At 35.1% G+C, this 16,799-nt stretch overlaps 1 protein-coding gene across 1 annotated transcript; it reads right to left on the reverse strand.

The window, feature by feature from the left end:
• Positions 1-2,555: 2,555 nt before the first annotated feature.
• LOC122603759 (glucosidase 2 subunit beta-like) lies at positions 2,556-10,999 on the reverse strand. The gene is made up of 17 exons (XM_043776554.1): positions 10,734-10,999; positions 10,521-10,643; positions 9,427-9,522; positions 8,663-8,902; positions 7,908-8,188; positions 7,645-7,740; positions 7,489-7,548; positions 6,509-6,824; positions 5,945-6,049; positions 5,765-5,866; positions 5,610-5,667; positions 5,084-5,152; positions 4,807-4,894; positions 4,390-4,451; positions 4,220-4,271; positions 4,029-4,134; positions 2,556-2,876 (listed from the first exon to the last, which is right to left on the reverse strand). Exons 1-16 carry the CDS (start codon positions 10,858-10,860, stop codon positions 4,072-4,074), a joined length of 1,938 nt encoding a protein of 645 aa, XP_043632489.1. The 5' UTR covers positions 10,861-10,999; the 3' UTR covers positions 2,556-2,876; positions 4,029-4,071.
• Positions 11,000-16,799: the final 5,800 nt, after the last annotated feature.

Genomic DNA, 16,799 nt, shown 5'->3' on the forward strand with positions numbered 1-16,799 from the left:
ATATATATAGGGGCACAATCAAATAAGAACAGTTTTAAAATAAGAACGGTGAGAACACCTTAAAATCATCATTTTGATGCATTAAAAGTCCATAAAACTGACATAGTGCATAACTAATTATCATTATTTAAGTGTTTAACAAAACATTGATTTATCAAAATCGAAAAAATCATGTTTTTTGTTGGATGCATCATTTTGATGAATATGCATCCAAGATGGATGCACAAAACAAAAAACATGATTATTTCGATTTTGACGGATGAATGTGTTGTTAAACACTTAAATAATGATAATTAGTTATGCACTATGTTAGTTTTATGGACTTTTAATGCATCAAAATGATGTTTTTAAGGTGTTCTCACCGTTTTTATTTTAAGAGTGTTCTCACCGTTCTTATTTTAATAATCAAGGTCGTTTCTTTACGAACCATATTTTGGTTATCTTTGTACATAACAAAGTTCGAATCTAAGACTTCTTGTGAAGATATTAGATCGTTTGATCACTGGCCGCCTTGTAAGTGATTTTTATAGATTAAATGCGTTAGGTTTTCACTATTCGGTTACTCTTGAAAGTTTAGTAATTGATCAAGATTTAACTGGAGTGTCCATGTGACCATTTTTGAGAAATTTTTTTTTTTTTTTGTTACCTACAAAATGTTAACCAAAAAAAATTGAGCATGAAACTATTTTTATGGACGTCTAATGAGCAAGTCACTTTACTCTCAACAACTTTTCATTTCTTTTTGTTCTCTTTCCAATATATATATATTCCGAATTATTTTATAAACATTTTATTATGACTTTTGTTCCATGTAAATAAAGCATGTCTCTTATTACATTAATCACACAAACCTCGTGTCTCACCCATGATCACCATTGAGAATGGAGTCATTTCGAGCCAATATTAAATAAGAGCAACGAATATATAATGTTAAAATGGTTGGTTTCATGCGTAAACCAGGTATGAAGACCAAAATCACATGGTACAAAAACTAAAGTTGAATTTTCTCCAAATTAGTATGTTTTAACCAAACATTTTTTAAAAATGTCAGAGTGTCATTTTAATAGTTTTATTTCCTAAGGTTCATGTGGCTCACTTTATACCTTGTAAAGTGAGTTGGTTCGAACTATCATATAGTAACATTGATATCTCCTAGACTTCTAGTATGGTATTTACCTAATAATAATCGGCTTTTCAAGCGCTAGAGTCATTGGATTTTACTCGAGAGGTGGAGGTTTGAATCTCGGCTAAGTCTTTTGTGGTTTTTTATCTGGGAAACCATTATGTGGTGGCCGGGACACGAATAAAACACTCTTGTTTATGGCTTTCATCTATATATGGTGGTAAAGTTGTTTTCCAAGTTATGCAGTTCAAAAACGAAAAAGAAAAGAAGGAAAAAAATAAAATAAAAAAAGAAGACAAGTTTGTCATAACTAAAAAAGTTATAACTTTTCTTTTTTATCATCAAAGTCGCAATTGCATATTTATTATGCGAGACTTCACAAAACAACTTGTTAGGGATTCGTTAATGTTTGACAGGAACTTCGATTACTTAATGGTACGTGGTTATATAATGTGTCGTTTATAAATTAGAGGATGAAATTTCAAAACATATAACAGTAGATTTTTTTTATTAAAAAATATAAAAGCTCGGTTGATAAAAAAAATCAGTTAAACTTGATAGTGGTCTCGACTTGTTTATAACTCAAGTACCGCTTAGCTCCAACCCAAACTCGTTTATTTTGTATCGTGATAAAATTGTCACCACTGCCTTTTAATGCTCACCAAAACTTTCAATTTTGTAAGCGAACTAGATAAAATTTAATTTTGTTACTAAGAAAAAGTATCAGTAACAAAATAATTAATAGGAATGTCATCTTAAATGGAATAGACGTATAACTGTTGTTCTTTTATTTATAAAATAGAAGTATATCCACAAGATGTAAGTTATATCGTAAAAATAAAACTAAGGGTAACAACGTCCTGTGTGACCATCAGTGTATAAATAAAACCCATTTTATGGCCAAGTCATGAACCAAGTCCAAGTACTCGGCCTGGTTTGCCAGATTTTACAAACTTGGGTGGAGTGTATTTAACCATGGAATATTAGTGTGCAAGTTATAGTTGGCTGCAGATGTTTATGTCATCAGCGAATCCTTCATTTCAAATGTCATCCCATAATAGCTTATGTCTACAGCCTACTGCCTACTGCTTTTGTGATCAACATTTACTGAAATTTTATGGCTAAATAGTTGGTTCACTCGGTGCAGACTTTGAGTCTCGCTGTACCTGTCTACTTTGATCTCGTGTCCCCAGCCATGGTTTTCCATTATCTGTGAGCTTCCACATGGTCGCTCTAGTATAATCGTTTCGTTTATGTAATTTGATTCACTTTCAGTAGTAAAGAGAATATTTAGACCCATATACCTATCCTCTCTAAACCACGTAATTTCATCTATTCGTTAGCAATGTACCTAGTATATCCTACTGAAGTTAAGGAGTGCAAGAAGTAGTAGTAAAGAAAATGAATATGTAAATAAGCATGCAAAGAAAAGTGAAAACTTTAGGAGCATTTTGCCAATTTCGGTAGCAAAAGAATAGATTCGAAGTCCCCCACAAAAAATCTGCTTGTACCTCACATTTTCCGATAATTTAGACCATTCCGACAAATGGGAAACTTCAACTATTAATGCATGAAGTATACAAGTTACTATAACATCAGTGCCCTAGATTTACCACTTCTACCTCTTGAAAAACAAATCGCCTCCTAATATGCCTCACTCCACATTTCATGGAAGTTTAGTATTGATCCAGTTAAGCAACATAGTCCACAAAATGGAAAAGGGATACACGCCTTTGATTCATACTTTGCAAACCTGCAGGTTTCATCAAATTATCCTGTTTTGATCAGTTATAAACTTATAATTTCTAGCTCCCAAGCAAATGAAGATGGCATCCATTAAAGTATAAGTGAAGAAACTGGAAGGTTTGAGTCACAAGTCAAGATAGGTTCAAGTATACAATTAAGGTTTTAAGATTTGTATAAATTTACAACACTAAAGAACACAAAAAGAATGTGACTTAAGATGCAAGAATCAGAATCTTTGGAGTGTTCCAACCCTTTCAGCCCATCTAACACGGGTTTCCACCCATGACACGACACAAAAATAGACAAGCTATGATAAAGAGAAAATCAATTAAGTGTTATAACAGGTCGACAAGGCTAACCCGTTCAACAAACAGGTTGCGTTCAGGTTGACCTTCCCAGCCCTTTTCCAGCCCACCAACCCAAAGAAATAAACATTTATAAGATCTAAACATTACAAATTAAAAAGTCAATTCCCTTTTTCAACCAGAAAGTGATATTCTTTTTTTTTAGAACGGCAGGAAGCGATAATCCTTTTGTAAAATATTTATAGCAGTATAAAGGCATGTATTGTTGTACTTGTGTATGGTTAAAAAGTGTGGTGTAGATATCTATCACTTCCTTTTTGAAACTATTTTGAGCTTTCTTATGTTAAATGCCTTGATAGTTGTGTAACTGTAAGAAATTGTGCTTTTGCTTATTCCCTAATGTTAATGGACAATCAAAATATTCTGACATTCGTCTTCCATATTCATTGTCAGCCTTTTGATTCTAGTCCAAGTTGTATATTGGTTGACAAGGTTAGCCAGATTTGATGTATACAGTATAAATGTGGGACGGAGTTTAGATTTTTAAAAGTTTCAAGGATTCACTACATGAGTGATCTATGCACACACCAACCTGAATATGACACAATTGACAACCTTACTTTAATGTATTGCCAATGTCTAAACCTAACCCATTTGATCCAACTATTAAAATATATAACCTAATCAGCATATTTTTTTCCTAGTAAATGGGACGAAATTGCCAACAATACTAAAGAACAAAGGAGGGAGAGAAATGGGTACGTGAATGAAGATTATACTCTTGTTCACTCACTCATTATCCCTTTGACTTTTTGACTTCCTTTGACAAGGATGGAAAGAAGGTTTTAACTTACTCTGAAGTCTGAAGTACTAGGTGTGATAAATAGCTAATAAGATTCAAAGCTCATCATGACCTTGAGGTTGGTCCTTGTTTGCTGTTTCTAATTTATCTTTTAGTTCCTGAAACATTTCATAAGCCACCCAAATATCATTAGAAGACAGAAGATAGTAAGTATAACAGGTCAAATTAGTAAAAGAATTGTACCTTTAGTCGTCCTTCTTGACAAAGGGCCGGAGTAGTTAACAATGCTGAGTATCTGCAATGATAAATTATTTTCACAAGGTCCACAATGTTGAGGGCATCTAGAAACATAGTGTCTCTGTGTGTGTGTGTGTGTGTGAGAGAGAGAGAGAGAGAGAGAGAGAGAGACTTACTCGCAACGGCTTGGTTCATCGATATCAGCAACTTCAACTTTTGATCCGCATCTTAATCTGACCTGTTATAAGTTATAAGAAAACCCACATAAAATTTGGGTCTTAACTCTGAAGTGACCTTCAATATGACTTCTTAGTTCTATCTGTTCAGAGGTGAAATCTATTTTCTATTTCTTAGTCAGATGACCCGTTTATCATTTTCCTTTGTTTTTCTTTTTGCAGATCTTAGTTGATGTCGATTACTTATAATAAGCATTGCACTATTGATCCAATCCTGAGCAGTAAAAAAAATACGCTTTACAAAATTAAATAGGTTAAAAAACCTAAATTTCATACTACTTGACGCAGTCTTACTGAATGATTACTAACTCAGATCTAAAACTGCAATCAACTTGCAACATTGAAGAAATTAAATACCGTTAAGCTTCGATTGGGCCCATTCCAGCATTTATCTCCGTTTGTAAAGAGCATGATTCTGTATGACTCATCAAATTTGTCCCATTGCCTATAAGAGTAGACACAAAAAAGATTCAAGATGTTCTAAACTTATAATTAAATGATTTGCAGCTGAACTACTCCTAAAGGGAAGATAAAAATATCGACTGCTATCTTCTGCTTACTCGGTACAGAAATATATAGAGATAATACAATTTCGGTTCAAACGAAAATAGATGGGAAAGTGTGACACGCCTACCCCAGTCTAGTTGTGCTGTGTCCCTCCTCTTGGGTGGCTTCTTTAAAAGGACAGACCTTGTAAACATACCTGAAGTGGTGAAAAGCAAATGAGAAGTCCCAATTCAGGAAAGAATGATCAAAGAAACACAAAACAAAACTTATCAGAGAAAATAGAGGTGGCGAAGTTGACCCATTTATAGATGAATGGGCCGATTCTGGTACTTTTTCATCTCTAACTTGTGAAAAAATTACTTAATAGTAATGGTTGAATAGGGTAAATGACTGCACCCGATGTGTATATTCAATTCATAACCTCCTAGAACATTTAATTGGAAAAAAGAATATGATTGAAATAAAGTAATTTATGTAATCTTCTTTTACAAACTTCTTTAGAAAAAAGATCTGGACATAAATGTCTCGGCTCAACCCAATTTGTTTTAAAATATACCCATTTTGACGAGATACCCAACCTAATCATCCATTATGCCACCTCTAGCAAAGACAAAACACAAACACAAGAGAGAATAGGAAGTGAAGGTTATAACTTGTTCTCTTTTATCTCATAACATTGACCATATAACGAATAGAACTCCTTCTCTGGTCCTATAATATCAAGCACACATCATTATAAGTGGCTTCTATGAAGGAAGAGGCAGCTTACTTTTCAATTAAGTTCTAGAACTTTATAAAATAAACTTACCAAAGTCATATGCTAGTTTCTTTGTTAAGCTCGATATCCTTGATTGTATTTTAGATAATTTGGCGCTGGCATCATCATATTCCTTCCGTACATTTTCAGACTCTAACATATAAGATAACCAACAAATTATGCAAATTTAGTTAACTTTATATTCAAACGAACAAAAAACTTTGATATTACCAGATGTATCCACAGGAGTCTGAAACGGGTTAACAGCATGTAAAAATTTCCGCACTGTTTCTTGAATCTTCTCCAACCAAGATGGACTGCTTGTGCTTTCCATGTCTAAAGCATGTAAATTTTAAAATCCACCATGAGCAAGTAATAACAGTCGATCACAAAGGTGACAAGTGTGGGTGGGCGGGTGGGGTGGGGGGTAATATCAGTTAAAAACGAGGTTCTGTTGAAACAGATACTTTTTGGTACAGGTAGAAACAGGAAGGGTCGATCAGGTTCACCTGCGAGCACTTCATTTCTCCATACTAAAATATACTTTTCTACAAATAGTTACAACATTAGTAGAAGTCTGTTATGTTGCATAAAAACGATATAGGAGATAGCATGCGATAGAATAAAAATAACCTTGAAAGACTTTCAAGTTTTAATCCATTTACCCATTCTTCTTTGGGTTAAATTCTATTTATTTAAGCCGAACCAATTTCAACCCATATGTAAGTTCACGGGTCAAAGCTGCCACCCTTAACTACCAAAGATGATTACAAAGAGGCAAGAGCTATTGTGCACCTGACATGTCAATTTCATCATCTGACTGGTATTTGTGTGTATCCCCGAAATCATCATCAGCTCCATCTTCAACAGCATGTGTGTGGTCCTCAGTGTCGTCATCCTCATACTTTGGATGGTCTTCCTCGGTATCATAACCACTGTATTCCTCATCATGTGCATCATCAGATGTCTCATCATACTCATCATCATGATCCCTAGCAGAACCTGAGTCTTCATCTTGCTGCTCAGTCTTTTTTCCTGTCCAACGCGAACCAATGGCACGACCTAACTCTTCCCTTGATAATGGCTCGGTATCTTCAGATGCATCTTCTTTCTGAAAAGACAACTATGAATAAAGAATTGCACACGTACATACAAATTACATACAAGACATTATATAAGGATATAAAAACCATCTGGGTTACAGCCCAGTGGCCACCTGCCCCCCTAAAAAGTGACTTGGTGGGAACACCACCCGGGTTCGAATCCCTGCAAAAGCATATTCAACTAGCCAAGGTTTCTGGGGTCTCACCGCCAGGCAGCGTTGCAGGGTCGCTATTGAGAGAAAAAATTCCTCTATGGGACTAATAAGGGGTTCCTAGGCATTTACCCTTTTTCTAAGGATATAAAGTATGAAGATGTTTAATTAAAAAAATAGAAGTTAATATATTAGTAATAGTGACTGGTGGCGATTTCGATATCAAGACGACATATAAAAGCCTCTCGGTCCCTTTACATTTTGAGGCCGAAGCTCATTTGACGTTGAAGCAGAGGGATAATACAAGGCACTAAAAGAGACACTTCATGCCTGTGTAAATAAAATTCCAAGATACTTGATCCAGCTAATACAATACTGACTAATATAGAATCATAAACCAAGGGTAACAAGTCCTAGGGAACACTATAGATGATATGCATCATATTCTAATAAATTTTGTGTTAACAAAAGTAAAAAGGTCAACACTTGTTATGATTCCTCTGAGTGAATAACAAGGTACCTTAGCTCCAAGAACATGTGAAGGATCATCTCCTTGTGCATCTTTAGACGGTTCTGCGTTCTTCACAGCAAGTTAAACAAAGAGGGAAGTTCAATACATATGACTGTACACAAAGAATTATGACTGAGTGAAGAATAACATAAAGTTAACAAGTACCTCTTCGTTTAGATGGTTGATATATACATCCTTATCATCTTGGTCATCATTGTGTGCCACTTCAACCCCAAAGTCAGCAGGGTCTTTGTTTAGATCCTAACAGAAGAGTTTTAGTGAGAAAACTAAAGAAAAGGTGGATAACTGTTAGCACACAAGCATCAAATTAAGCAAACTCATACAAGACAACATCGAAACAGAAAATATCAAAATAAATTATGCTTTGTTCCCAAGTAAGGAAAATCTGTGTAAATAACGCCTCTAACCTGATCTGAAGGAGAGTGCTCATGAACTCCTGCTTCCTCTTCAAAATTACTTACTACAGATTCTTGTTCTGCATTCAACTTTTCCTCACCTTTATGTAAAGATTCTTGCTCAGCATTAACTTTTTCTTCACCTTTTTGTACAGATTCTTGCTCAGCATTAACTTTTTCTTCACCTTTTTGTTCTTTTAGCTTCGCTTCTTCGGCTTCCTTTCTCTGCTTCTCCTCTTTTTCTTTCTGAGCGCGTTCTTTCTCCTCTGCCTTTTCTATTTGTTCCTTACGGTCTACAAATAAGGAAATAGAAATCCAAGTTAATATATTATAACCAAAAATCTTCGAACGTTAAGGTAAAAAAATGCAAAGCACATGCAGAATAACAAACTAAGACACTGTTAAAATTGTCAAATAATCACCAAATTGAGGTATTCTGGGCCTTCCAGAAAATTATAGTACAGGCAATCTTAACTCCCTTGGTCCCATAAAAAACTGCCCACAAGTAAAAAAACAAAGTTTTAAGAAAGCACAAATCATCCAGCTTTTAGTAAGCTGTACGCTAGTTTTACCCTTTTGAAAAAGTGAACATGTATAAGAATATACAATTAATGGAGTTTTGTGATGATGATGGCTAGAATGGAAAACTTGGGAAATTATACAAATCCACTCTTGAAATTGGACAACTATTTTGGGATAAACCAAACTAAAAATGTGAACAATAACGGTTGTCGACTTTAGATAGATGATTTTGCAGAAAGAAGTACCCTTAAGCTGTTGAACAAGGCCCTTAAGAATGTTTTCCTCATTCTTTAACCTAGATAACTCTGCCTCGTCTTTCACAGCTGAAATTTTCGCTTGTTCAACATCATGCTTTCTTATCGTAACCCCCTCCTGGAAAGTTGCAATCTTTTTCCTTAATCTATCTCGTGCTACCTTTCCAGCTTCCCAGCAAGTATTTTTGCACTTGGTTGTACCATCGTACTCATCACTTCCATCACAGCAATCTGCTTAATAAAACCAGGTTAACATCTCATGACCTCGCCAGATACAAGGCAAAGCAAGTTTTTGGTAGTTTTTGATACACCAAAACCAAACAGCCGTAGACCAAATGCCTAACAAGTACTCAGCTTACAAAGTTACACATATATACACTTTTAAGCCGTATGCGTTGCCAACTTCCCTCTCTTTTACATGTGTGTGTACATTTGAGGCTTTTGAGTTGATTATATTCTTATGTATATAGTTTCTATAACTGTACAAATCACAATTCAAATCATTTCATAAATCATCATGTTGGTGTAGGAATAATAATTACCGTATATCTTGTGTTGTTTATGGGCTTGAGTACATGTTTTTATAATCCTAAACATCTTTCTCTGGTATGACACTTTTGACAAGACAAAATACTTCAAATCCAATAAAAGAAGTATTTATAAAGTTCATTGCTCTAAAAATACTCACTACAAGTAACAAGCATAAGCATACATGTAAATTATAATATGACATGGAAAGTGAAAAGATTGCTTACCGCATATTCCATCATTAACTCTAGAAGAAAATATAGATAGTGGACTATGTCCTGCGTTTCGGCAATAGAATTTCCCACTAGGACATGCCGATGTTCCTGCAATGCCAAAGCTTGAACCATGGTAACAGCACTAACAAAACATAATCGATAAGAAAACTTCATGTTATATAACATTAGACAACAGCTAAAAGAAAAAATTTACTTGAGTGTCAAAATATGTTCTAATGTAGAGCGTTAACTTTTGTTTGTGTTGGTGTATCACGAAATTGCTTTGGTGTGTAAATTATTCCATATTAAAGTTGCACACAAAATTGTTAACTAAAAACTTTTAATAACATGTGTGTACTACACACTTTAACTGTAAGCAAGTACTATAATCCCATAACTAGCTTATTATGATAAAAAAATAAAAAAAAATAAAAAAAAAACCAACTATCTTGGCAAGGCCACCATCGCGGAAGTCCTTCTGAAAGTAGCCTTTTCACCCTCGATAGAACGTATGACTATTTCACCTCCTCCATACCCTGTCATGGCGGAATTCAGTATCGTTGTTGTTGATTTGTTTTGTTACGTTGCAACGCCCTCCCATATTTAACTGAAAACGGTCTTGAAACAAAGAAGGGGGGATCCTAGCCCTATAGATCATTCTATAAAAACACACCCACTTTCCCCCCCTCTCCTGCAGCACAATTCCCATCCACCATCGGGACCGCAAACTCCCATTTGCCAGCCGCCAAAAATTAACTTTAGTTCTTGAAATTCCATATTTTAACTCACTATTAAATATGAGAGAATGCTTAAAACTATATGTCGCAGCCGCATTGCACAACTACTATGCTAGTATATGCAAATACACAAATCTACACACACCGACACACACCGTAAACTATCAGGCATTTTTCTGTAAAGTATTAATGCGCCTCGTATAATCGTACACCCTTTCACACACACACACACACACACACACAAGCAACTAGAAGCTAAATTCTGTAATATAATCATAGTCATATTCCCAACAAATCAAACACAATTAACAATAAACAAAACCCAACAAATGAAAAAAGAAAAAAAAAAAGTTAATTAAAAATAAAAACCTGGTTCATCAGAGCCATCAGGGCAATCACAAAAGTCATCATTAAGTTGAGTGCTTTTAAAAGATTTTGATCCATCTTTACATTTGATCATCCCTCCTGATAACTTCTTATAGTATTCTTCATCTGTTTTTATAAACAAAATAATGTTTTATATAAATTATAGAAAGTGAAAAAGTAATAATGAGATATAAAAAAAATGAAGAAAGACCAGACCTTGTGGAGAGACACCCAGAAGATGATGATGTTGTTGTGAATGAACAAAGATAGCTGCTGCTGCTGCTGATCTGATGAGAATTAATGTTAATAATAATAGGAAAGATTGTGTGTGATTTTTCTTCATTTGGGGGGGTTTTGAATTGTGATTTAATATTTTGAAGAACAATTTTGGGAGATTTTCAGATCATGAGTTGTTTAAACACAGTGGGTGTTGGTGTGTGAGAAACCAGACCTGAAGAAGCAGATTGGGTGGGGGGTTTAGTTGAAATTTTGAACTAAACTCTCCTCTGCCGGCTTTATCACCGTCCTGTTTTCAAACTAATCATTCAATTTCTCCCTACAATTTACTGTGGTGAATTACTTCAAAATTACTGTCTGGAATTGGAGGTGGGCAAAAAATAGGGTAGGAACCCAAACCCGAAACCGAACCCGGCCTGATATTGGTTTGATCAAAACTGGTTTGGGTTTTGAAAAACCCGACAATTTAAAACCGGTTTATGTTTTCGGGTTTTAATACGATCGAGTCGATTTCAATTTTTGAGGAAAAAATAGTAAAAATTTGACAAAAATCGGGTTCAAACGGGTTCGGGTTTGACCCTTTTAGTCCTGTTGACCAAACCCGGTTCGAGTCTGCCAAAACCCGACTTTTTGGCACGGCTATCTGGCTAGAGGTGACGGGCTTACGGCAGTCCATTCATTAACCGTCAATTAAAATTACGATTGACGGTGTGATAAACGGTCTTTGTTGGTGATGTTTTTTTAAGTAAATATATATAATTTATAAAAAGTAGCGATGAGCAATTATTCATTTCCCAATTTCGTTGCAGCACTTTCCTGGTTCGGATATCAAAAAGTGATATCGAATTTCAAGTTATATCGATACAATACACTTTTAGTGATTTCGGAGACTAATATCATAAAAAAACTGATAAATATCAATGCCATTTCATGTAAAACCGGGATCAATAATACCAGGACATAATAGACTAATATAGCCTATTTTGATGAATTTTGGGACTAAAAGTAAGGAAGAATGAAAATATGTGGTTGTTAGATATTTAAGTTTGGGTATAAAATTCTCTAATCTTAATATTTCAAGCTATAAGGGGCAAGGGCGTAGAGCCAAACATTGACTCTTTGGCTTCATTTTGGCTCATTTTCAAGCAATAAGCAAACGCCACGTGGATTTGCCAATTTCTTGCCAAAATGTGTGGTGTAGTTGTCAATTTTTGCCAATCCTTGCAAATTTGATATCTACCAAATAAACCCTAAAGTTTCATTAAACTTAAAAACAATAATACAACTAAATAAAACATTACATTTATTTAAAACATAAAACACACAAATACTTATAAAGAAAGAAAAAGATTACTAAACATCGATGCTTATGTCTAGACTAGCCACGTGCTCCGTAATATCACATCGTAACATGTAATGTGTCTCTTCATTACGTAACTGAAAATGAAAATTAGGGTCGGTAGCACGAAGATCGTTTGGAGGATCCCTTATGTACACCGGTGATATAGCGTTGTCGTCGTCCTTGGACCTTGAGGATCATGTTATGTAAAATAACACACGCATACATCGTGTTAATGATCTTTTCTTTCTTCCTCATTTGTGTCGGTCATTCTATGATAGCCCACTTGTTATTCAGAAGCCCAAATGCTTGCTCAATGCTTTTTCTCACGGCCTCTTAGAGTCTTTTCATTACCTTATCTTTATGAGCGACCGGGTATGCATACACTTTCACAAAACAAGACCAGGGTGGGTTAATATCATCCCCTAGATAGTATCCTCTACTATAACGGTGACCATTTACAGTAAACCCATACTCAAGAGACTTCCCATTCATTTCGTGAATAAACAATGGTGATTGTGTAACACCTCGAGCTTGGCTCGAGATATCACCGAAAAGATATAGCCTATGCATGGGATTATCGTAGAACATGAACTATATGAAAGAAAGGGGATTCGGTGAATCCAACATCAACAAGCAAGTACATAATGCGATATACGAAATAAGGGCAAATGAATCCAGGATTCATGTAAGTCCAAGCCCAAGTCCTAGTGCAATAATCAATCAACCATCACTTCTTGGATTCCTGAGATTTCCTGAAAAGTGTACTAACAAGGTCAACACTAGGTTGGTGAGTTCGTAGGAAAGAATGAACAAGAATGCGTATCAATGTCAACCAATAAATAATTAACATCAAACATGATCTAATATTTGCACACTTGTACCCAAATGTACTCAATTGCACGTTATGTACCTCATAGTACTCAATTGCACGTAATGTACCTCACTGTGTTCAATTTGCACGTAATGTACCTCATTGTACTCAATTCCACGTAATGTACCTCATTGTGCTCAATTGCACGTAATGTACCTCATTGTACTCAATTGCACGTAATGTACCTCATTGTACTAAAATGCATGTAATGTACCTCATTGTACTAAATTGCACGTAATGTACCCCATTGTACTAAATTGCACATAATGTTGTTCATCCATGACCATCAATGTCCACACGGAAACAAACACCATGTGTATATACTTCGTACGATACTACTTTTGAAAGGCCTTTGATGCTTATATATAGGGTCACCCGCAGCCTTCCCACCACATACAATAACCATACAACAAATCACATAGTTTCACATCTACAAAACTGTCTCACAACATGTAATTCCATAAATCAATCAATGTCTCCATAATAATCATGTCCATCAAGACCCTCACACGTGTATTCATATAATGAACTACATCAAGGTATTTAGAATACGCATAGAAGTAAGAATAAGTAATAATGATATCAAAAAGTATCCTAACAAGTCCTATGTCTTCACGCATGCACACATTGTCCCTCAATTGTCCTCTTGTCCTCCATAATGTCATCACCCAAGACGCTCAAACATATGCACAAGCAAGTCATGTCATAATCAAGAAAATAAAGTGCATGCACAATTGAACTATTTCATAAACCAAAGCAAACATATAATTGCACACTCAAACAAGTCAATACACAAAAGTTGTACACTTTTCAGCCCGAATCTCAATTGAGTAGGGAGCTACGAAACTCACCTTGGTTTCCAAGCAAAACCACAAGTTAATATCGAGCTATAAATGTTCAATGATTGCCACGTGTCCACAGCCTAACAATGTACATCACAATACAATCGATTTCAACTTTAACAACCCTAAACGAGTTGGTCTAGTAAGTTCACGTCAAGTCACAAACCCACAAACGCTTCAATGCCTTTCCCGGGTATGAACAAGACACTTGACTCAAAATTTTTAGAAATTTAGGAAAATTCAGACTAAAAATTTTACCATGAGAAAGTAGAGTCTCTCACGATTCCAACAATAGGTCATATGACTCGATTGGACTTACGGATCAAAAGTTATAAGCATTTGAAAACTGCCAAGGAAGAAACATGTCGGTGTTGCGCCGCAACTACATGATTGCGCCGCAATAAAAGGTGCAGAAAATTTAGTTGCGCCGCAACTAGTTGTTGCCCCGCAATGAGCCCAGATCTGCACAAGTTCAGCAAGCCAAAAACGATCCAAACACCCCCAAAACCCCATTTTTGATTTCCAAACTGATTTGTGATGATCCAAAACTCGTTTTTATGCATAAAACAACATATTGTAACACCATTAAACATAACCCACATCATAATTTCAATCCATAACATCAAATCCTTGCTCAAATCCATTTTGACCCATTTCAAAACCCTAATTGAACCCTAATTCGTTTTTGAATACGAAATTGACTAAGAACTCATGGGTTTGTTTTAGAAACATGATTATTAACATAAAATGATGAATTTGAGATGAATTAACTTACCAAATCTTCTCCCAAGTGTCAAAACCCGTTTTTGAGCTATGATGGAAGGTTTCTTGCACTTTAAATTCCAAATTTTGATATGATGAAGAAATGATGATAATGATGATGATTCTTGTATAAATCTTGCTCAAACAACACTAATTGGAGAAGAAATTTAGATATTGAGAGAGATGAGTATGTGTGTGTGTGTTCTTGGGTATGTTTAGAGAGAAAGAGTGAAAGAGAAATGAATGGATGGGGAAAGATAAGAGTATGGTGAGTTGAGTAGGTCATGGGTTGGGTGAAACCCATGGAGGATCCATTTAGAGTTTCTAACTAGATTAAATGTCGTCTAACACCGTAAAGCCAATTTAACTAAATGTCATCTTAAAATGTAAATTCGATTAGAATGACTAATGACCTTAACTAGAACATAAGTCCCGAGTTGAACGATAAATTGATCTATATGAAAACATTGCACTTAAATAAACTCCAAATTGCAGTTGAACTATATTAGCCAACTCGATAATTAGTTAAATTGTATATATGGTCAAATGGTCAAAGTCATAATTGTTACAGATTGCTTCAACACATTGATGTCATTGTTTGAACCTACAACACCGAAATACGCATGCCAAAAACATAAATCATAGGAAGCAACAATCTCAAGTATGATAGTCGGGTGTTCATGATCACCTCTGTGGTATTGCCCACGCAAACTATGTGGGCAATTTCTCCAAATCCAGTGAGTACAATCGATGCTACCGATCATGTCAGGAAAATGATGTCTATCTTCATGCGCCTCATATAAACGCGCAACATTGTGGCTAGTCGGAGAACACAAATACTTTTCACCATATAGATGCATTATGGCGCTGCAAAAATTGTCTACACACTCACGTGTAGTTCTAGCAGAGAAGGAAAACCCCTCATCATAGTTATTGGCGAGGTTGTCGTACGCTAGTTGTAACGACCAAACTCATTTAATCAAAAATCGAAATTCTTCTTTTTTTTTTTTACAGTGGATCCCTACTGCGGCGCAGTGAAAATTCTCTGCCCAGTTCGTCCAAAAACCCCCACTGCAGCGCAGTGGGAAGTTACTGCGCAGGATTTTGCCCAAAAACACACTTTAACAGTTTTCCTGCACTTTACTCAACACTAAAAATCCAATTTACCACTTCCTTTAAAACAATAAAAGATCATATACATGCATCAAGGATTTCAAAACATTGTTTAACCAATTGATGATTTACCATGACTACAACGAAATTGGTCAATTGCCCAAACTGTTAACCATCTAGATACTTACATAGTTACATAAAAACCAATTAGTTAGATACTTGACATAAATCCAAGATTTTACACCAAAATAGATTTTGTTCCACCAAACAAAACTTGTATCAAGAGCCAAAGTGATCATAAGGGATTATCTACCCAAATTACCCAACTTGCCAACCTTCAAGATGGCCAAAATCTCCAACTTCAACTTCACTCGATCATTTCCTTGTTCCAGTACTACCAACTCATATAAAAGGGTTAAACAACTAAAATTATAAGCAACGCTTAGTGAATGCATACACATATAATCATAATCATGTTACCGCAACTATGTGCATTAAGCACTACATATAGCCTATCAAAGATAGCCATTATATTCATATTAAACACAAGCATAACATTCATCACAAATTCATTTTCAACATGGCCATGGACAATTTGGCTAGTAGGAATTTACCCACCTACTAGCTCTTACAAACGATTTAACTAATAGGAATTTACCCACCTACTAGCTCTTACTATCGACAAACAAATGGGTCATAGGAATTTACCCACCTATGACCTCAATTAACAAGAATATGATTATATGCATATACACTCAACTCAAACTTGGCTATTAGATATTATGACTAAAGGCTCAATTAAATGAACTTCACCACCTATATATAATACAACAATTATATATCTATGAGTTTCATTACTCAACTCTTTCACAATCATCTACTTGATTTCATCATAAACTTTATCATTATGGTGTTTGGCTTAATAAAACATTCCCACAGAATTCCATTTTCAAGTTCATAATATAATTCTAGCCAAACACCCTAAAACATAAGGTTTATTACTATGGGGTTTCATTATAAAAACTCAAATGCATTGACCCCATGCTTCTTCTTATAACTCCATTAGGGTTCTTTATAAAAATCCCCAAAATATCAAAAATTCCTAATTTTTCTAG

Source organism: Erigeron canadensis, chromosome 6 (assembly GCF_010389155.1).
Source record: "Erigeron canadensis isolate Cc75 chromosome 6, C_canadensis_v1, whole genome shotgun sequence".
Classification (NCBI taxonomy): domain Eukaryota; kingdom Viridiplantae; phylum Streptophyta; class Magnoliopsida; order Asterales; family Asteraceae; genus Erigeron; species Erigeron canadensis.

Bases quoted from the DNA above. Each gene is read 5' to 3' on its own strand.
- LOC122603759 (XM_043776554.1), bottom strand. From the start codon at position 10,860: ATGAAGAAAAATCACACACAATCTTTCCTATTATTATTAACATTAATT. The intron at 6,825-7,488 runs GTACCTTGTTAT...TTGTCTTTTCAG, and splicing joins CACATGTTCTTGGAGCTAAG to AAAGAAGATGCATCTGAAGA. The intron at 4,135-4,219 runs GTACAATTCTTT...GAAATGTTTCAG, and splicing joins GTCAAGAAGGACGACTAAAG to GAACTAAAAGATAAATTAGA.